Genomic DNA, 21,417 nt, shown 5'->3' with positions numbered 1-21,417 from the left:
AAGGGTTTTATTGGTTCATTTTGGTCATGTGATCACAAGGGCTACTGTAATAAAAGAAAAGGATATATGAGATCTCTGGGCAGATCCACAACACGTGAGAGATGCTATTGCTTGGGTTATATCAGGGAAAAACTGTTATATCACTGATCTGATCCAGCCTTACACCCCATCTTGGGCTCTGAGGTCTGTGGATCAGCATCTACTTATGGTTCCACGCACACGGTTAGGGACCAGAGGAGAGAAATCTTTTCAGGCTGTTGCTCCTAAGCTTTGGAACGATCTTCCTCTCTCTTTGCACTTTATGGATCTACTGACTCCTTTAAGAAACATCTTAAGACGTTTTTATTTGTTCAGGCTTTTCCTTGATTTTCTGGAACTCCTGTGTTGTTCTCAGTATTATCTTGATCTTTAAAGTATATACTTTATTGAATATTGTTTTGATTGTTTAAGCGCTTCGTGACCCTGGTCTGGAAAAGCGCTATATAAATAAAAATGACTTACTTACTTACTTACTTATAACTGCTAGAGGTTTCTGGGTAGAGGAAAGTTTGGACCTCTTTGCTCCGGCTGCTGCCCCTGTGACCCACCTAAGATCAGGACAGGGTGAAACAAGGATTCGTTTTTTACGAATATTCTAAACAATACAATTTCGTGTATCGCCGACTCTCGCGTAAATGCTGTTCACTTTTTTTTTTCTCTTTGAAATAAATCGCTGCCGCATATTTCCGCAGTGTCCCTGAACGCATCACCAAAGTTCTTCCTCGCGGTGCGTTCAGTGTTTTTCTCGCGTCGATGAGTTGGGAGGCGAGCGAGGAGTTCGAGTGTTTGGCAGGGAGTTCGAGTCCAGGACTCCGCGGCTGCTTCGAGCCCAGAATCGACGCCGGGTCGGAGTAATGGGCTGCGAACACAGCAAGGTGAGACCACCAACCAGAACCAGAACCCCCCACACCCCCCTTTCCAAAGTGTCACCCAGCCCTACTGTTTCTTCTGTGTTGTTCCGACCCACTGGTACCGGTCTTTGGACGTTGGGCGTTTTCTCTTTTGAAGGGGAAAGCGTTGGGGTCGACAGTTGGGTCGTGACTCTGTTAAAAGAGTTCGGATCTTCATCTTCATGAGGGTCGAGTTTTAAACTTTCGAAAAGTACCGAAGAAGGAAACCAGACTCGTCAGAATCTCGGGTAGAGCACGTGTTGCCCGCCGAACCCACTCCTGGGACACCTCTCGACACCTCACGATCATCCGGATCAGCACCGTCTGTGTGTCGAACCGGACCCTCCAGCGGCAAACATCAGAACCGTTGGTTGTACTTTTAGTGACTCACGCGCTGAACTGTCATCGAACCAGTGTATGTTTGACCCCCAACACTGACGCGTGACCCCTCAGTCAGTCAGTGGGTCCTGGACTGAAAATATTCATAAATAAAATAAGTCACTAACAGAGTTTTTACTTGTTACAGAAAAAAGCCAAGAAGAAGAAAGAAGATGGAGGTTTGTATGTTTTTAAATATTACTGAGAAATGATGAATACAAACCAACAACACGTCGAATAAAGTGATGTCAGAGTGACACTGGATACCGTTTCTGTAACTAACCATTGCCATGATAGTGTTGTGTAACTGTAGCACTGTGATGATGCTGTTGTGTAACTGCCTGGTAACCATTGTGATGATTGTGCTGTGTAACTGGTAACCATGGTGACGAAGGTGTTGTTTAACTTCTAACTACTGTGATGATGGTGATGTGTAACTGGTAACCACAGTGATGATAGTGTTGTGTAACTGGTTACACTGTGATGATGCTGTTGTGTAACTGGTAACCACAGTGATGATGGTGTTGTGTAACTTGTAACCGCAGCGTTAATAGTGATTTGTAACTGGTAACAATGGTGATGATGCTGTTGTGTAACTTCTAACTACTGTGATGATGGTGATGTGTAACTGGTAACCATTGTGATGATGGTGTTGTGTATCTGGTAACCATTGTAATGATGCTGTTTTGTAACTTCTACCTACTGTGATGATGGTGTTGTGTAACTGGTAACCTCAGGGATGATGGTATTGTGTAACTTGTAACCATTGTGATTATGCTGTTGTGTAACTTCTACCTACTGCGGTGTTGGTGATGTGTAACTGGTAACCATTGGGATGATGCTGTTGTGTAACTTGTAACTACTGTGATGATGGTGTTGTGTAACTGGTCACCATTGTGATGATGCTGTTGTGTAACTGGTAACAATGGTGATGATGCTGTTGTGTAACTTCGAACTACTATGATGATGCTGTTGTGTAACTGGTAACCACTGTGATAACAGTTTTGTGTAACTGGTAAAAATGGTGATGATGGTATTGTGTAATTGGTAACCACTGTGATAATAGTTTTGTGTAACTGGTAACCATGGTGATGATGCTGTTGTGTAACTTCGAACTACTGTGATGATGCTGTTGTGTAACTTCGAACTACTGTGATGATGCTGTTGTGTAACTGGTAACCACTGTGATAACAGTTTTGTGTAACTGGTAACCATGGTGATGATGGTATTGTGTAATTGGTAACCACTGTGATAATAGTTTTGTGTAACTGGTAACCATGGTGATGATGCTGTTGTGTAACTTGGAACTACTGTGATGATGCTGTTGTGTAACTGGTATCCACAGTGATGACGTTGTTGTGTAACTTTTAACCGCAGTGATGATGGTGTTGTGTAGCTGGTTACAACTGTGATAACGGTGTTGTGTAAATTGCAACTGCGGCGATGATGGCGTTGCGTAACTTCTAACTATTATGATGGTGTTGTGTAACTAGTAACCATGGTGATGATATTGTCAGCTCTCTGCGAGTCGATTGATGAATGTGTTCTGGTGTCAGACGGGTCACGTGACATCGTCCTGGTCAAGCAACTGGAGCGTTTGGAGTGGCAGCTGAAGATCCTGAAGAGAGTGTCGTCAGCCAACGAGTTCAGAGAGAGGGTGGAGCTCCTGAAGGAACATGCCGATGAAGACGTGTGTTCCCTCGTCCTGGACCTGCTCCACAAGGTCAGTACAGTCACATGACCTCACTTGGGTCAAAACATGTGAGCAGATGACGCAGCTATGATTCTCAGGTGAAGACGGAGACAACAAGTGAACTTGAAACACTACAACAACACAAACGTATAGAAGGTGAAAACACACAGATTAATGTGTGTGTTTGTTCATGCGTGTTAATGTGTGTGTGTGTGTTTTCAGAGAGAGACTTGATCGAAACATTCAAAGTGACTGAAATCGAACTAAAGGTCAGTTTGTGAGGTTGTGTGACATTGGGTTGTGTATCTAATGTGTGTGTTTTCAGGCTCAAATCGGCTGTTTGGAGGCGGAGCTTGAGGATTACAAACGCTTGAAGCAGAAAGTCGATGACTCGACAATAAAAAAAGCTTTTAACCGAAACGTTCAGGTGAGTTTTGCTGCTACTTTATTTGAAACACTCGTTCAATTCTTCTATATTTCGGTTCCGTGTCATCAGTTGCGCGGGAGCCCTGGAGCATTCTGGGAAAGCGAGCATGAGTCCCTGCTATTTGTGATCGAGATGAAGACTGAGCGTGTGCAGGACCAGAGCAAGAAGCTGCAGCAGATGGACCTGTTGGTGAGTCCGAGGCCGACTCACTTCGACGATTGTGTTCATAAGATCGTCGCGCACACATACCTGAGCACCTGTCTGGGTCGACAGGTTGAGAAGAAACGGTTCCTGCAGGATCAGATGGTCGAGGTTCTTCGGCAAAACGAGGATCTGAGAGTCCGGGTCGGACAGTTTCAGAGCAACATCCAGTGAGAGCTTCCACGATACATCCCGTCACGTTTGATTTTAAGATGAGAAGAAATGTTGAACAAGCTCCACTCTCTTCTCAGGCAGATGTCGGCGAAGCAGCACGACCTGACGGTGGCGCTGGAGAGGCAGGAAGCGGCCAATCAGGCGCTCTCTCAGGAAAAGGACGAACTGATGTTTAAATTGCGACACTGAGATGCTCCGGAAGACTCCGGAGAATCACGACTGCTGGGATCTGCACATTTTTTTTGACATGACACTTTTTTTCAATGTTTTTATTTTATTTCAAGGATGCAGAGGTACTCGCTGATATGTAACGCCTTGCCGACATGTTTTGTTATTGTTGACGTTAGCATGTGTGTTGTATATTTTAATGTATTAAATGTATTTTTCTTAACGTGTGTTGAAAGTTCCTCACTCTTGTTACTCGAGCTGGTGAAAATGTAGGTTCTTTATTGTGTGATGATAGCGTGTTTGGTTTGGTTACATGTTGCCTTTTACATGTTGCAAGTTACATGTCATGTTGTACATGTTACCTGTTGCACATTACATGTCATGTTTTACTGGTGCATGCTACATATTACATGTTGCATCTTACGTTTTGCATGTTGCACGTAACGTGATTTCGTGACTTTATTTTGTTGTCATGTTACCTGTTGCATGTTACATTTGACATTTTGCTCATTGCAAGTTACATGTCATGTGTTACTAGTTGCAAATTGCATGTCATGTTTTACTTTTGCATGTTACATGTTTTTCATTAAATGTGACATGTTACCTGTTGCACTTTACATGTCATGTTTTACTGTTGCATTTTACATTTTACGTCTTACCTTTCGCATGTTGCAAGTAACATGTCATGTTTGACATCTCACATTGTGTATGTTCCATGTCATTTGTTACCTGTTGCATGTTACATTTGACATTTTGCTCATCGCGAGTCACATGTCATGTTTTACTGTTGCATGTTACCTTTTGCATGTCGCACGTAACATGTCATTTTTGACATCTTACATAGTGTATGTTACACGTCATTGTTTATGTTACCTGTTGCATGTTACATTTTGCTCATCGCAAGTTACATATCATGTGTTACTAGTTGCACATCGCATGTCATGTTTTACTGTTGCATGATGCATGTTTTTCATTAAATGTGACATGTTACCTGTTGCATGTTTTTCATTAAATGTGACATGTTACCTGTTGCATGTTTTTCATTAAATGTGACATGTTACCTGTTGCATGTTTTTCATTAAATGTGACATGTTACCTGTTGCATGTGTCGTCAGGTCTGACTGTGGATAAAATGTTGCAGGTACGATATGACAGAAGGTCTGTTTCCTCTCCTGAAGGACAAAGAAACCCAATAGTTTTCTCAAGTAAGGAATGTGATGCAGATGCAGACATGAGAGAAGTCTGTGAGAGAAACTCACTCTCCAGGGTCACACCTGTTCCCTGAGATATGGAAGTGTTGTGTAACTACGACTGGAAACCAGAGTTGAGGACCAGATATTTGGTGGATCCTGGTCGAGAACCTCTTCTGGAGAAATAAACTGAGGAGAAGAAAACTACTGAAGAAGTTCCTTTAAGTGGTTATGTTAGTTATTTGAAGTTTTAATGTAAAAAAATTGATTTAAATCATAATTCACAGCATTATTAATGTAGCTCGCGTGGGAAGGGAGGGAAACACACACACTCTTGGAGATGATAGCAGGAGTGGTGAAGCTGCGGATCATCGAGGACGTCACAGCAGATCCACTGGGATGAAAAGCGCATGCGTGACTCACCTCTGTCCAGCAGGTAAACCCAGCGGACCTTGATATTGAACTTCATCTGCTGACCTCAGGAGTGACGGCGGGTCTCGGGTGAGGATGGCGACAGGACAGTGAGACCAGAACCTGGACCTGCGAGTGATCATGTTCGGAGCCACGAACAAGTGCTTCTCAATCGATTCCCTGATCGGAACCGACCGCTGCGTCGGATCTGGAAACGATCTGATCCGCCCCACTGCGCTGAGATTCACCGGGTCACCGTCTCCTCCGGCTGGGCTCTTCGGGTCCATGGGGCGTTCACGGTCCGTCGTTGCGCTCCAGGATCCCAGGATGCCTCCGCAGAGACAAGAAGGTTCGCGTCTGCACCCGAACCTGGGTCCGGTTCGGAGATTCTTCGGGCGGCAGAGCTGTGAGGCGTGGGGCTTACTTCACCCCTGGTTGCTGCCCGGTCTTCAGTTCAGAGGTGGGTTTGGACTTTTTACTGACACCTTGTGATTTCCTAACTTTCTGAAAGTACTCGTGAGAAGTTCAATGACACGAAAGAACGAAGAAGAAACTTCTTCAACTTCCAAACTTTCATTGAGTCTCTCATCCTGAACATTTTACTTAATAGTTAAAACTTTTTTGTGTATCAACATATGCTCAAATATATAATTATCAACGCAAGGATCAGCGAGATGTTCCCATGCCAGAATGATACACGTCTAACCTGTTTATTTTAAGAGTAATCTCAGTTCAGTTGAAATCAGTATACATATTTATATATATATATAAATATATATCTATATATATCTATTTATATATATATAGATATATATTTATATATACAGTATATATACTGTATATATACTATATATACTCAACTGAACTGAGATTACTCTTTAAATAAATAAATGAGGTCAGCTAATATATATATATATATATATATATATATATATATATATATATATATATATTTGCTTTAGAAACACGTCACATCAAAATCAGAAACTTTTATTGCCAGTGTTGTAAACACAACATTGGTTTTTTTGGGGGGTGTTAGTATATAATAAAATAATATTTCAAGAAAACTGTAAAACAAAACCAAGAACCAAAGCAGCTACTCTACGGCACCAATGACATCTTCTTAAGGTCACATGACTGGATGGAATGTACCAGAGTGAAGACAAGTTCTTATTGTCGCTGCCTCTTATTTTCACTTTTCTCTTATCTTTTTTTCTTCCAAACTTGACGTTCTTCTTTTTAATTTATTGATGAAAATGATTAGTTGAAACATAATCACCGTTTTTTAACATCTTGTGAGTCATCACTTCAAGTGTTTGAGTCACAAAAGAGTAAGACTCAAGGGTTCGTCCACTGGTCCAGTCGCAACACTTACGACATATTGTGTTGTTTCGAGTAAATCTGACGAAACACTAGTTCCGATGTAGCTTTTTTCTTTCTAAAGAGGGGGGTTGGTCGAGTGATTAATTTGCCTGCGGCTCTGATCAACGCCTCTCGACTTTGCATATGAATCGATCGTCTTCGCTCATCGTCTTTCTCGCTTCGTGCCGCCAAGCGGCAAACCAACCGACTTTTTTGCGTTTTGCGTGATAGTGGTGAAATTCCCGCCAGAGCCCGCCCCACTTCTATTTGCTTTTATGTAAAAGAGACGCTAAGATTTTAATAAACGGATGAAATTTATAAAAAAGCAGATGTTCGCGGTCTGGACGGCGGCGACAAATCGCACTTCTCAACCGATCCCTGGAGAATCCTGATGGAAGCCTTTTAGAGTTCAAAGAGTTCCTTGAAAAGTCAACTTGTATTCACTAGAAACTAACTTGTGCGGTTAATGTTGTTTTTTTTTGGTTGGTTAGACAATGGTCCACTTCTGGAGAACCTTGTGCTCCACTCTTCCTCGTTCTCCAGGAAACCCAAACGCATTCGAACGGCGTTCTCGCCATCCCAGCTGCTACACCTGGAGCAGGCCTTCGAGAAGAACCACTACGTCGTGGGAAGCGCTCGACGACAGCTGGCGACCGGACTGTCGCTGACCGAGACGCAGGTACAGGTGGAACGCAGGTACAAGTGGAACGCTCCCCCATCGTTCACCAACGTTCTTGTTCGCAGGTGAAGGTTTGGTTCCAGAACCGCAGAACTAAACACAAGAGGCAGAAACTGGAAGAAGAACCTCCTGCACAGAAGAGACCCGGAGCTCAACACGCCGGTCGCTGGACGGCCGACGTCTGCCAAAGGGAGGAAGACGAGGTGGAAGTTCTGGACTAACCAGCTCCTAAGAAACATTTCAGAACTAAGACTCTCGAGGACAGAGACTTCAGCATGAGCTGCTTCCATTGGTTTGAGTGACATGAGCGTCAGTGAGTGAAAAAAAAGGTTTCAGTTCCATAATTGAGCCGTGAAGGTGAACACATGTACGACAATCTGTCTCGTCTCATTTTCTGACCCATAATTCAACAGTTGATTCTAATTAACACGTTATTAAAAACATCATTGTGCTAATTAGAATCTCACACTTTTTGAGTGTGAATGAGGGAGTGTGTGTGTGTGTGTGTGAGTGTGTGTTGTCTGGGGCCTGCTGCGACACAACGGTAGTGACTAGTGATTCACGTTGTTTACTGAATTATTTATTTTTAATTCTTCAATTTTACTCTTTTGTCCTTCGTTCTACTCTATAAATATGATAAATTCATTTGTGATTCGCGACGAGGAGTCGATCAGAATGATACGTTCTGGCTCGACGGCTGTGCAGATGGTGCCGACACTTGCTGCTGGACCGACTCCCACTCGCCAACGCCGGCAGGAACAGAACCAGTACCGCCGAATACCGGGTCGTAATGACCTCTGACCCCCTCCACCTGCCACCGATGTCTCTTTCTTCGCCGGTTTCCCTTTCAGCTGTCGCCGACGACGCAGGAGATCGATGACGTTGGTTTGCGTGGAAATGCGATAAAGGAAGAAAACATATATGAAGTTTAATGCGTCGAACTATTCGAGAGCGAAAGACAATACCATCTGCTGGTTCTGCTGACGCGGCTTCTGTTGACGCCATTAGCAGAACTGAGCATGTGCAGGAGGAACAAATATGTTGGTAGATTAGTTTCTTTATTATTCAATGAGAAAAAGTGATTTAAATTAAAAAATAAATAAAGTAAAAAAAAATTAAATTACAAAAAAGTTATTTTAAATAAAAAAAAGTGTATTAGGACCACTTAAACGAGATTTTAAACAAGATATAAGTCATACAAAATACTTCAATCATATTTTCTTGATGAATTAAGAATTCAGCAACAAGAAACTGAAGTAACATCCATTTTTTTTTTTTTTTTTCAAACGTTTTTTAACCCTTTAACAAAAAAAAACTTGTATTGAAGTTATCTATTTTATTTTTGGGCCATATTACAGGTCGGAAATTTGTGTTTTAATTATTGAATCCTAAAAAGTTACTTCAATAAAAAAATATTGATATTAAAAAATATACATTTATTGGAAAATATTATTTTTTATTGAACTCTTCAAGATTTAAGTTGTAATTTTCATGTTTCATTGAAGGTTATTTTAAAATAAAAGATTTATATAGGAACCTTTTTCTTTTTTTATGAATAAAGAACATATTTTACCTCCATACATCCACCGCCGATCTGCTCAAACCACTTGGTTCTGGTCTTTAGACGCCAGGGGGCGCTCCACCAAGGCGGACGACAGCGTCAGTCGGTCTGTTTCTAAGTTTCTAGTTTGTGTTGCTTTTGTCGAGGCTTCTTTTTTACCATCTTTTTTTCAAGACAAATTCTCAGAAGTCTTGTCAGCAGGTGTTGATTGACGTCAGAGGTGCAGCCGGTGACGTCAAACAGGAATTCCTACAAACTCCGTACGGTGGCTTTGAAGAGCAAAATTAATTTCTCCTTTTCACAAAAAAGTTTTTAACAAGAAGAGAAATGGTGAAATTAACCCAAAAGTTTTCCGAAAGAAACTTTTGTTCAGCTGTACGGCAGCGGAGAGTTAAGGTGAGTGCGGTCGGGATTTAAGGAGGTTCTCGCGGGATTTCAAGTATCTCAATAATTAAAAAAAATAATTTGCATGACGAAACAAAAATAATAGGATCGAAAAACATGAAAATAAGAATGAAAAAAATAAAAGTAATGACAAGTCAAAACTTGAAGAAAAAAATGACAACGAAAAACAAAAAAATATTTAGAACGAAAAACATAAAATATAAAAAAACCCAAAAATAGTTAACACGTAAAAATGGAAAACAAAAACTATTAGCATGACAAAAAAAATATACAATGAAAAATATAAAAATATTTAGAATAGAAAACAAACAAAAAAAAAGGTTGGAATAATCTTTTTCTTTTTACAAAAAATAATAATAACTAAGACGAAAAACAAACAAACCAAAAAGAAAATCGAATGGTTTCTTTCATTTCAAATGAAAGATATACGCTTCCGTAAATTTGTTTCAGGAAATTGTAATTAAGTTTCATAGTTTGTAAATGTTTCAGTTCCCGGCCACCGTAGCCGACCCTTCAGAAGCATCATTTGTTTCTGTTGCGAGTCATGACGACGTGTCAGTGTGTTCTGGGTCAATATAGGGAGACAGAAGCTGAGAAAAAGAGCTCAAACTTTATTTAATTTAAAAAAAAAAGAAAAAGAGGGTTCACTTGTCGTGTAGAACTCCAGAGAACATGTCGGTCCAGTCATGATTCCATAGAAACACACGACGTCATCATCATGAGTTGCTCTCCACAGACTCTCCAGAAGTCCATCTCTACGTCACAACCTCCGGTCAGAACACGCTCACGTCTAAATCAGACACCATGGTGTTTGGTTCTGGTCACAGTCCAGCTTGGTGTTGATGACCACGGCAGGAGCTCCACTGATCATCAGCTCCTGGCGAGAGACCACCTGGTACTGAAGGTTGGTGAGACCCCCCTCTGGGTCCACCTTGAACTGCTCCTGGAGGAAAGAGATTTGCTTTCAAAGGTTTCAGAAGTGGAGATGATGTCATAGGAATCCTCTGATTGTGCAACACGTGATCTTTGATTCACTTATTTAGGGTTTTCTTTATGGACGACATTTCTTCAAGATGTTTTTACTTTTTAAACGTCCAAACTTTGAAATATTTAATCAACATTTTGAAATAATTTAATTTCTAACATTTTAAAATAATTAAATAAAATAATTTGTTTAATAAGAGTCTGAATTCGTTTCTATCATAATTCAAATATTATTAAAATGTTTTATTTTCCTGCACAGAGTTTGATATTCTAATTCCAAAATAAAAATTCTAAATGTAATATTTCTTAATTTGTAGTCTTTGAAATTCAATATACAAATGTTATAATAGTGACATCAGAAAATATGAAAAATATTCTTTTTTTGTTAAACTTAATTATTAAAAAAAAAAAAGTTCAACCTTTCCATGTATAAATCTATGAATTATATTGTTCAAAATAAATAAATGCATGCTTTGAATAAACAATATTTTAATTTAAAGGCTAATTTAAAACAGTTTCAACAGTTAAAACATTCAATATTCTGACGGCAGCGAAATACTTCCATAGATAATAAATGAATTAAGATAGAAATGATTTAATTCTGAATATTCAAGAGTTCAACAAACATGGATCCTTTAAGAAAAAACATCAGGAAGTACCTGCTTCTGAGCAGCGATTCTCTTCTGGTCACGTTTCCTCCAGGCTGGATCGTGAATGTGCACGAACGTGTTATATCCCGACTGAATTCCGACGGGACGAAAGAGCTGAAAAAATACAAATACAAAAGAATCCAGGATTCATACGTGGTTGACCATCAACATCAGAGTCTTCTGAACCAGATTTTGCTGGAAAAACTAAAGATTCACCTGTAACTGAGCTTTCCGGAGCCGCCGGTAGAACTCATCGTCCTCTCGACCCCAGCCCCAGAAGCGGTTGGACATCCCGTTACACTGCGGAGACAAGACAATGGTCATCAAGTGTAAACCTTCTCACTCGGCAGAAACCGCTGAGAGGACTTCTGTAAAAATGAGGTTAATTTAATAAGAATTGACTGAATTGAATTGAATGAATGTCAATTATTTTTAGCGGAAACCCTGTGATAATATAATGTAATGACGTCTGACAGGTCAGTACTCGGACTGTACTAGTAACACCAAGGATAAAGTATTAGTTTCACCATAATTTGGTTGAATTTCGAATTTAAATCGTTTAAACAGATTTATTGATATTGAAATAATGTCTATATTGAAGTGTCGAATTTATTTTTAACTAATAAAATAAAATGATTCGTATTTTAAAAGGGTGAATTGGATGTGAAAGATTGTCGTTTATTGAATCCGAAGATTTTTTTTTTAATAATCTCTGTTTATATAATAGTTCCACCATTTAATTTATAAGGCTTCACATTTAAAAACATTGAATTAATTTATTTAAATTTCAATATTTCAATATTGAAATGATAAAATCTGACCATGTGTGAAAAAAAAAAATGTACAAAGAAAATGATCTGTTTTTATTCCATTATTGATATAAAAACAAGTTCAAGAAGAGCCTGAAGAAATAACGAGGACTGAGAAGAAGAAAACATGTACCATGTGATAATGTTTCTTGGTCAGCAGTAGAATTCCTCCGACGTAGGTCTTGTAATGGTACAGCGGGTGCAACTCCGGAGACGCTACATGAAAAGGACCTTCTTCGGGAAAACTGTAATCCAGGGCTTCGTTCTGAGGCAGCAGGTCTACGTCGTGCATCGCTAAATAGTCTGTGTCGTTCCCGCTCTCCATGTAACCGACGTTGATGAGCGAAGCCCTGTTGAACCTACAGACCCTCAGCGTTAAACAGATGATCCTCATCTGAAGAACCTCCACACTCACCTGTAGTGATCCACCTGGTTGACCACCAGGATCTTGTGGCGGATCTTCTTCTTGTTTAAAAACGAATGCATGAAGGGAACGAAGAGCAGAAGCTCATCGAATCTCTCCCTGAACGGGATCACCAGAGCCAGTTTGTGGGGGCCCCAGGCCGTGTCGTCGGCACCGCCCGCCTCCTGACCGGGAGCCCGGCACGGCGGCTCCGGCAGACGGATTTGGGGCGACCCATCACCAGCACAGCCAAGTTGCAGCAAGAAAAGTGAGACCAACAGCAGCAAGAGACACAGACCGAACAGCTTGTAGACGGTCCATCTTCTGGACCAGAACCTGCCAAAACATACCAGTTCATAACATTCATCTATTTGTGTTAGGATTAATGAAAAGGTAAAGTTACAACAAGGTACATAAGCTACATATCAAACAATGGTTCAAGGCAGGGCTGATGCTCACCTGGGCTGCTCCTTGCAGTAAAGAACAGGTTTTCTTTTCGAAAACGTCATCATCTTGAAAATCGCGATGGCATTACTGTCGTGATGGATGTTTTTCAGTAGTCTTCGACGGGTTCATGGAGAAACCACAGCAACCTCTGAATCCGAAGCTTGACATCTCCCAAAAACGATGACAGTAGAAAACAAACAATCCTGTTGCGGCGGCCACGTAGCTGCTGACATCTTAAGCTAGCTGCTAACGTGTCATAGCTCGAACATCGTTGCTACACTTTCGTACCTGGCGTCGAAATACAGACATGTACAGCGAGATGTTGTGTCCGTGAGGAAACTACAGACACATCAAAACGATAACTAGTGAAAAACCATAGTAACCAATCAAATTGCTTGAAACTGGTCCGGCGATAAAATGAGTCCGGGTCAAAAAGAAACGTTCCGCTTTTGAAATTCAACTTTCTTTTCTTATACGACTCAACTTTGAATGCGAAATAATTCAATTGTGCAAGTCAGAATATATATCACACATCTTATGTGTACCTCTTTACATGCCGCCGGTGTACAACTAAAAGAAGAAAAAAAAGAAAACCTGGGGGACAATATAAGCGGTGAACCACGTACGACACGTCATCAAGTACGTTTCACTTGCAGAGGCCGTTTGCAGCAAATCTTTCAGCAGGGGGCGTAAATAAGACTGGTTCAGTTGAATGGTAAGAGAACGAACAGAAACAACTTTGTACCAAATATTTAAGATTCGGATGTTGGGACAAACCGTCTGCTGCTATTTGACCTTTTAGTGATTATACCTGGTTCTAAATAACTTCTTTGGGAAGAGAGAGAAAAACATTAGACAAAAGATCTGCTTTATACGATCAATGTTGTTCACATTTAAAGTCTGAAGACTCACAGGCTGAGGTTTGAGATTTTATTGAAAATGTCCCATCACAAACAGCCTTCATATTTTGAACAGAAAATGAAGATGTAGAACCGACGTTGACTTTCTATTCAGACGCCTAAAACAATCTCTACGCAGTATCACAAACCCAAAATTTACATCAGTAACAAGCCGCCACATGTTGGACTTGTGCACGCGAGCGCACGTCACACCAGCTTCTTGGCCTCGAAGAAGCTCTTTAGGTGTCTCATCTGCCAGATGCCGATGGCCACCAGGATAAGTGTCTGAACGATGGACCACCACAGAACACGCTGGTTTGTGCTCTCGCTGGTCTGACGGAATCTCTCTTCTCGGTACTGTCGACGACAAAGAGGAATTTGACACAAGTGTGTGTGTGTGAGAGAAAACCTAAACCCTCTTGGGACTCACCCTTTGGTAGTTCTGCTCCTTCTGGATCTGGTCCACTTGCTCGACCAGCTGTCGGACTCTCAGCTGCAGCTCCGTCAGTTTGTCTTTGGCAGCGATCTCAGCATAGTTGTTGGCGTGTTCTCCAACCTGGATGTCTAGATGGACTCTCTAGAACCCAACACAGACCCGGGACAAAAAGGTCAGATCTAGAGAACGCCTCTCGAAACATCACAAGAATCTCTGGCTCTGTTCATCGAGTCACTTATGGCATTTGACCCACTTTACACAACCGATCAAATGTGCTTCCTGCAGGCCATGATAGGATATTTTACAGCCCTCCTTTTATCGTCTCATATTTTATCAGGGCAGAGTAACAGTCTTCAGTAACAGTTTTCGTTTATATTTCGCTTTGATAATATAGGAAATATATTTATTAAACAGATTTATAAAGTAACACTTAATATTGGACAAAAATTGCAAAATTCACAGACAAGCCACACAAAAAATATAAAACATTTAACAACAAAATATAGATCAAATTTGTCAAAAATGTTTAGAAAAAAATGCTGAAAGACCCCCAGCCTTTACAAGAATTGACCTCTGGATTGGGTTTTAGAGCCCAGCTCTAGAGCCACGTGGAAAGAAGATACTCAACTCGATAACAGCCCGTTTCTTCGGACCCTTAAGCTCCAAAAATTAATTTGATTATTTTATTAGGAACCTGATTCAACTCTTCGCTGTAGTGCAAAACTTTTTGTATATCCTACAGTTTCCTTGTAAATAGAATTTCCTCACAAAAAGTTAGATAAAGTTTTATCTTCCTCTTAGAACCTGTAAAGGCTTAGTGTTAAATACCAAAAAAACATTGTATCGTTTGAATAAATGTACATATTTTTACTCGATAAACAAGTGGTTAAGGGCTTTGCTCACCAACATGCCTCCTGCGAACAGGGCAAACTTGGTGGAGTTGGAGTGTAGACAAATCTGGTGCTCGCCCGGCGTGTGCGACGTGAAGGTGAACCGGCCCTCAGATCCATACTGCCGCGACAGGATCACCTGCAAGAGAGACGAATAAATCAGCAATCTAGGGCAGCAACAACAACAACAGTGGTAACTTTCAAACGTCTGGACTGACCTTGTCATCTGGATCTTTGACCTCCACAAACATCCCCAAACCCTGAGTGGCGGGAAGATATTCCTCCTTCTGCTTGTCATAGAGCTGCGTCCGGTAGTTCCCTGTTTGTACGAACGCAGATGCAAACGTTTAGTCTCCACATTGGCCACTAAACTGTTATCATGTTGATGCAGTGCCCAAAAGGTCTAAATATAAAAACTGTATATTAAAGTACGTTATTGTGAACTCTAAATTATGTGGTATTAGCATAATTAGTCATAATTAGGCTCCTATAGTTAATAAATAGGTCAAACCGTTCATAACAATAGGTTGACTTGTGTACAAAAGGAACAAAGCAAGTAATATTTGTATAGCTCTTTTCCAGACAAGGGTCACAAAGCGCTTAAACAATCAAAACAATACTCAATAAAACATATACTTTAAAGGTCAAGACAACACAGAGACAAACACAGGAGTCTCAGAGAATCAAAGAAAAGCCTGCACGAATATACAGTAAGTGTCTTAAGATGTTTCTTGAAGGAGTCAGTAGATCATCAAACACAGAGAAGATCGTTTCAAAGCTTGAAGGAACAGTCTCGAATGATTTCTCTCCTCTGGTCCTGAACCGTGTTCAGAAACCATCAGTAGATTCTGATCCACAGACCTCAGAGCCCGAGCTGTGGTGTCTGGATCAGATCACTGATGTAAGGAGGAGTCTGACCATGAATAGTTCTTAAAGTAATTACCAGAACTTTAAAGCTGATCCTGAAAGAAACTGGCAGCCAGTGAAGAGTTTTAAGGATCGGAGAAATGCGAGTTCTTCTACTAGAGCAGGTCAGAATTCTCGCTGCAGAGTTCTGAATCAACTGCAAGTGAGACAGCTCCTTCTTGTAAAGACATAACAAAACAAACGGTTGCAATAGTCCAAACGCATGGATTATAATTTCAGTTTCAGATCATGCTGTGACAACATTACACTACACTACACTAAAGTTAGTAGAGTAAAGAGAGTATGTTAAAAGTAATTTATTTATCGTACAGATGTTTAACATGCAATATCTAGACCACACCTGGGCAGTAAACAGTACACGATGTGCGGCCCCCATACATTCAAATCAATACTATAAAACCATGTAGAAATGTTTCTGACTATCTCCCAATTTTATTACTAGTTCAACGCCACATACAACTTATTAAAGATCAGGTTCAAATACCATTTTCTCCTGTCGTTGATTTTATTTTTCCTTTTTTTATGGGTAATGTTTTTTTAAAATAATAAAGTGCTTTTTATAGCGTGTTTTTACATTATATTAAATTATAAATAATAACTTATTTAAATGCATAACAATGGTTTCTTTACTGACATTTTATTTACAATTTTAAAATATATTAAAGATTAAAAACAAAGTTTTAGTAATTTAAATTGATATTTTAGAAAGAAAATGTTTTATGCAATCAAATTAAGACCAACGTTTATTTGCGGATGTTCTTTTATTTACTCTTTTTTTTACGTTTCTCTCCCTTCTTTATTTTTGCCTGATGGCCCCTTATAAGTCAGAATAAAATGTGGCCCCTAGAAAAATGTTATTAACTATTCTTGATCGAGAGACGAGTTAGTTTCTAATGTAGCAACAATATCATCAAACAAACCAGGAAGTGTCTGATTCTCCACTAGTTGCCTAGTAAGTCGCTGGACGCTGGACGAAAGAGTGAAACTAATCGCTTTATTGAGTCAATTTAAAATAAATAATGTCAAACTAATCATCAATCCATCATCGATATTGTTCATAAAGAGAGGAATTCATCGATAACACCGTAGAGTCGATACTGATCCAGCAACTCAAGTTTCAAACAAGTAGAACTTGATCCAACCACCGAGTGCCAACTAGTAATAAGTCAAATCTATTACGTCTGAGATAAACTTAGAATCGGGCATTAAAGTGTGTATTTACCGAGAAAACATCGCAGATAAATCAACTTTAAGCAACTGTATGAGGACAATATGAAGCCAGCTGGTTAGCAGTTAGCTTTAGCATTTAGCCACCGGTGTCGCTCACCGATTATCATCGTCTCGTCAGGAATCTCCTCGATGAAGCATTTCTTCTCCGTCTCTCCGATGTGGAAGAACAGAGACGAGACGAAACACGGGAGAATGTTCACCAACACAACTGTCAACACACATCTCCGGATCCCCAAGCACGCCATCATGTTAGCAGACGCCGCCACTGAACCTGCGCGCGCATAACAAGGACACGTCAGTGATGTATGTCGGTACACGATGCGCTACATCTGCACGATCCGCTCACGCCTGAGCGTCGGGGGCTTGATGACGTCACTAAGGAAACTCCATTGGGACAAAACAAACGGACTGAAATTGATGACAATGTTCAAATATTCATAAATCTATTTGAAGTACCTTTATTGAAAAGCCGTAAAACTACAACAAGCATATATCGAGTTGTCTTCCTCTGGAGGATTAGTTAAAATTGAATAGCTTATATAAAATGAACATTTATCTTTATCTTTATCAGAATCAGAATCAGAAATCCTTTATTTGTCCCGCGAGGGGAAATTCGGTTTAAACAACAGTAAGAGCAATATACCACAAATAAAACACCCAGAAATAAAATAATAAAATGAAAAAAATCTAAATAGAATAGAATAGAAATTCTGCACTATATTATATATACACAACATATTTCTTTAGACTTAGATTGTGTCATCTTGTTCTTTCTTTTTATTTCTCTTTGTTCTTGTTCTTATTTTTTTTATTTTTATGAATAATCGTCTGTATTGCTGTGTCTAATTGGAAAAACAATTTCCCGAAGGAGACCTCGAGAGGGATCAGTAAAGTTCTACCTAACCTAACCTAACCTAACCTAACCTAACCTAACCCTATGTTATATACACCAGTGAGTTAAAGATCAAGTTTAGATAACTTTCTGTTATTTGTCCTTTTTATGGGTAATACTTGTTGTGAAGTATACAGCGGGTGTGGGAAGAGTTTGGAGAATCCATGGAGGAAGACTTTCGGTCAAGCACTTCAGAAGGGGGACGCAGCAGAGAGTCCAAGCTGTTTACAGTAAGGATGGAATGTTGCTGACTTCAACTGGGGATGTTATTGGCCGTTGGAAAGAGTACTTTGAACTCCTCGACCCGGATGTCCCATCCTCTCTAGTGGAGACAGAGCTGGAGGCCGATGGGCTTCATTGATCTCTCTGCTGAAGTCGCTGTGGTGGTCACAGTGGCAAAGCTGCGGGAATTGATGAGATTCACCCGGAAATGCTGAAGGCTCTGAGTGTTGAAGGGTTGTCTTGGCTGACTCGTCTCTTCAACATTGCGTGGGTGTCTGGTATCTGAGTGGCAGACCGGGGTGGTGGTCCCCCTATTTAAAAAGGGGGACCAAAAGGTTGTGTGCCAACTACAGAGGCATCACACTCCTCAGTTTTCCTGGTAAGGTCTACTCTAAGTTCCTGGAAAAGAGGGTCCGATCTATAGTTGAACCTCAGATCAAAGAGGAAAAATGACGGTTCTGTCCTGGCTGTGGATCTACGGACCAACTCTTCACTCTCTCAACGGTTCTCGAGGGTGCCTGGGAGTATGACCCGCCAGTCTACATGTGTTTTGTGGACTTGGAGAAGGCGTAAGACCGAGTGCCCAGGGCAAAGTTGTGGGACTTTATTGTGAGTATGCAGTGAGAGGCTCTCTGCTGAGGGCCCTCCATATTTCCGCAGCAAGAGTTGTGTGCGGATCCTTGGATGTATTCCCGGTGAGAGTTGGTCTCCATCAGGGATGTGTTTTGTCTCCAATCCTGTTTCTGGTTTTCATGGACAGGATTTCGAGGCGCAGCTAATGCGGGGAAGGTTTTTTAGTTTGGTGGCCTGAAGATCCGATCGCTGCTTGTTGGTTCTCATGGCTTCATCACGCTGCGACCTTCAGCTCTCGCTGGATCGGTTTGCATCTGAATGGGAAGCGGCTGGGATGAGGATCAGCACCTCTAAATCTGAGGCCATGGTTCGGAGCAGGAAAAAAGATGGATTGTTCTCTCCGGGTTGGAATTGAGCCCTTGCCTCAAGTGGAGAAGCTTAAGTATCTTGGGGTCTTGTTCTAGTGTGAGGGTGTTCGGGAATTGGAGATTGGTCGTCGAATTGGTGAAGCCAAAAGGCAAAGCTCTCTATTTACCGATCAATCTTTGGGCGTTTGGCGCTCCCTGTTGAAGCTGCTGCCCCCGCGACCCGGCGACGGATAAGCGGATGACGATGGATGGATGAATGTAATTCAAATTCAAATTTTAGAAATAAAATATTAGAGAAAGTAAATACTGATCTATTTTCATTTCTAAATAATTGTAAAGATAAAAAGAACTACAACTCATTTTCAGGCCTTAAAAAACGTTTTATTTCCAAACTGAACTTAAGTTTGGAATCTCCAGGTCAAGATGTATTATGTTTAAGAGAAACAGCATCACAAAAGTAGTTCCAATAGGAGGAAGGTTTATGTTTAAAAACCTTGATCAGGTAAACATTTTTCCAATCATCGATCGAGGACGTCTAGTCTAAATTGATTGGGGGAATTTGGGAGATGAAGGTCCACTGTTCTCTTTAATGATTAACAAGTGATGACAGTTATTACTAACTGTCCAAAGTTGAGACAAATAGTCCGTCCTAATAGTTCAACGCCTGTGGTCGAAGCTCATTTCCTGCGACGACGAGAGAACGATGACACCGATGAAGACGTCTCTTCTGCTTCTCCTGCTGCTGACCGTGACTTCAGGTTTGAGTTTTTCTCTACTGTTCGTTCATCTTCTGCTACTATAAACGTTGTGTTACAGCACAGGATTATAGAATCAAGTGTTATGGACACGACCATCTGTGGGTGATCAACATGGTCCTGGACTGCAACAGTCAAGTGGAGCAATTGTGTTACACCAAACGTGAGTGTCCGGTGTTCAGTTTACTGAGGAGTTTGTTAAGAAATGTTGTTTTTCCATCAGCTGACTCCATGGAAAAGGGATGTACTCGCCAAGAGAACTGCTCCAGGCCCGGGTGGAAATGCTGCAACACAGACCTATGCAATGCCTGAGTTCATGATTAAACTATGTGTTACACAAGTGACACCGAAAGTCAATAAAAATCTGATGTTGTTGCTCTTTGTGTTCATCTCTCCTGTTTCCATGATGCTGGTGATGACGGTGATTAAGATGAACGTTCAGAACATCACATTCAAACGTTTCACTACCAAAAATACAGCGTGATGAGACAACAATACTTTTAAGGAACCAGAATGGACTGTGGTAACAAAGGTCTTCCTCAATTGGACGGTTTACGTTCTGCAGATAAGGTAAAATGAGAAATGATTGATGTTTGTTTTTTTTGGACTGAGAACATCCAAATGACCCAGAAACTTTATCAAAAATAAAGTCTCACTTTGATTCGCCTTTACATACAAGGGTATACTTGACAGGTTTACATTTAAATCCAGATAAAGCTGCATACTTTAAATACAAAATCTTCTCTCTGGTGTGTGAATTCTGAAAAAAAGTGACTATAGTTTTACTACAACCACGTTTCCTGTATTGTTAACGTATTAATAATTCACTAAATAAACATTACACTCACCTGGTCTCGAAAAGCGCTATATAAATATATATTACTTACTTACTTACTTACTTACCTAAACTATATCACATTAACTATAGTTGAACAGTAGAGGGCAGTGTTCGACGTTTAGCGTACTTAACACTGCGGCCACTGAGCCTTAGACGTCTTGTCTAAACTTAGACAGATATTCGTCTATAATCGCTCTATATTTTAGACTTAATCTAGAAAATATAAATGTACCGTTAAACTTTTAGTACATTTACTAATATACAATAAGTTGTACAAATAATGGGTAAATGTTGAAACCAAGTTTGACAGCCATTGGTCCAATTAAAGTTTATTTTAGATTTTAGACTCGATTTAGACGTTTAAATCATTTATTGTGGCCAGTATACACACCTGTATGATAATCATGCTGTCTTTATATGTCACACCTGTGAGGTGGGATGGATTATCTAAGGAGAAATTCTCACTATATCACACATTTAGACAGATCTGTGAACAATATTTGACGGAAATGTTTT

At 40.4% G+C, this 21,417-nt stretch overlaps 5 protein-coding genes across 6 annotated transcripts; 3 read left to right on the top strand and 2 right to left on the bottom strand.

The window, feature by feature from the left end:
- The first annotated feature begins 776 nt into the window (after positions 1-776).
- Positions 777-4,193, top strand: ccdc69 (coiled-coil domain containing 69). The gene is made up of 9 exons (XM_087799035.1): positions 777-914; positions 1,456-1,486; positions 2,864-3,030; positions 3,099-3,156; positions 3,223-3,269; positions 3,326-3,427; positions 3,497-3,616; positions 3,701-3,798; positions 3,880-4,193. Exons 1-9 carry the CDS (start codon positions 894-896, stop codon positions 3,989-3,991), a joined length of 756 nt encoding a protein of 251 aa, XP_087655161.1. The 5' UTR covers positions 777-893; the 3' UTR covers positions 3,992-4,193.
- Positions 4,194-5,712: 1,519 nt separating this feature from the next.
- On the top strand, positions 5,713-7,833 carry emx3 (empty spiracles homeobox 3). Its single transcript, XM_087798648.1, has 3 exons — positions 5,713-6,031; positions 7,425-7,612; positions 7,678-7,833. The coding sequence occupies exons 1-3, from the start codon at positions 5,713-5,715 to the stop codon at positions 7,831-7,833; spliced, it is 663 nt and encodes a 220-aa protein (XP_087654774.1).
- Positions 7,834-10,021: 2,188 nt separating this feature from the next.
- On the bottom strand, positions 10,022-13,224 carry b4galt7 (beta-1,4-galactosyltransferase 7). 2 transcript variants are annotated; one of them, XM_087798896.1, is made up of 6 exons: positions 12,884-13,224; positions 12,437-12,760; positions 12,155-12,380; positions 11,429-11,512; positions 11,222-11,326; positions 10,022-10,518 (listed from the first exon to the last, which is right to left on the bottom strand). In XM_087798896.1, the coding sequence occupies exons 1-6, from the start codon at positions 12,934-12,936 to the stop codon at positions 10,369-10,371; spliced, it is 942 nt and encodes a 313-aa protein (XP_087655022.1). In that variant the 5' UTR covers positions 12,937-13,224; the 3' UTR covers positions 10,022-10,368. The 2 variants fall into 2 exon arrangements, with proteins under 2 accessions (XP_087655022.1, XP_087655021.1); XM_087798895.1 differs by having other exon boundaries at positions 10,024-10,521.
- A 563-nt stretch (positions 13,225-13,787) lies between these two features.
- tmed9 (transmembrane p24 trafficking protein 9) lies at positions 13,788-17,534 on the bottom strand. The gene is made up of 5 exons (XM_087798808.1): positions 17,351-17,534; positions 15,315-15,415; positions 15,110-15,235; positions 14,201-14,347; positions 13,788-14,127 (listed from the first exon to the last, which is right to left on the bottom strand). The coding sequence occupies exons 1-5, from the start codon at positions 17,499-17,501 to the stop codon at positions 13,978-13,980; spliced, it is 675 nt and encodes a 224-aa protein (XP_087654934.1). The 5' UTR covers positions 17,502-17,534; the 3' UTR covers positions 13,788-13,977.
- A 2,431-nt stretch (positions 17,535-19,965) lies between these two features.
- LOC148072142 (uncharacterized) lies at positions 19,966-20,438 on the top strand. Its single transcript, XM_087799350.1, has 3 exons — positions 19,966-20,066; positions 20,125-20,226; positions 20,287-20,438. The coding sequence occupies exons 1-3, from the start codon at positions 20,012-20,014 to the stop codon at positions 20,373-20,375; spliced, it is 246 nt and encodes an 81-aa protein (XP_087655476.1). The 5' UTR covers positions 19,966-20,011; the 3' UTR covers positions 20,376-20,438.
- Positions 20,439-21,417: the final 979 nt, after the last annotated feature.

The sequence above is a fragment of the Callionymus lyra genome, chromosome 9, assembly GCF_982586985.1.
Source record: "Callionymus lyra chromosome 9, fCalLyr1.hap1.1, whole genome shotgun sequence".
In the NCBI taxonomy this organism is placed as follows: Eukaryota; Metazoa; Chordata; class Actinopteri; order Syngnathiformes; family Callionymidae; genus Callionymus; species Callionymus lyra.
This window is presented reverse-complemented; position numbering and strand designations above follow the sequence as displayed.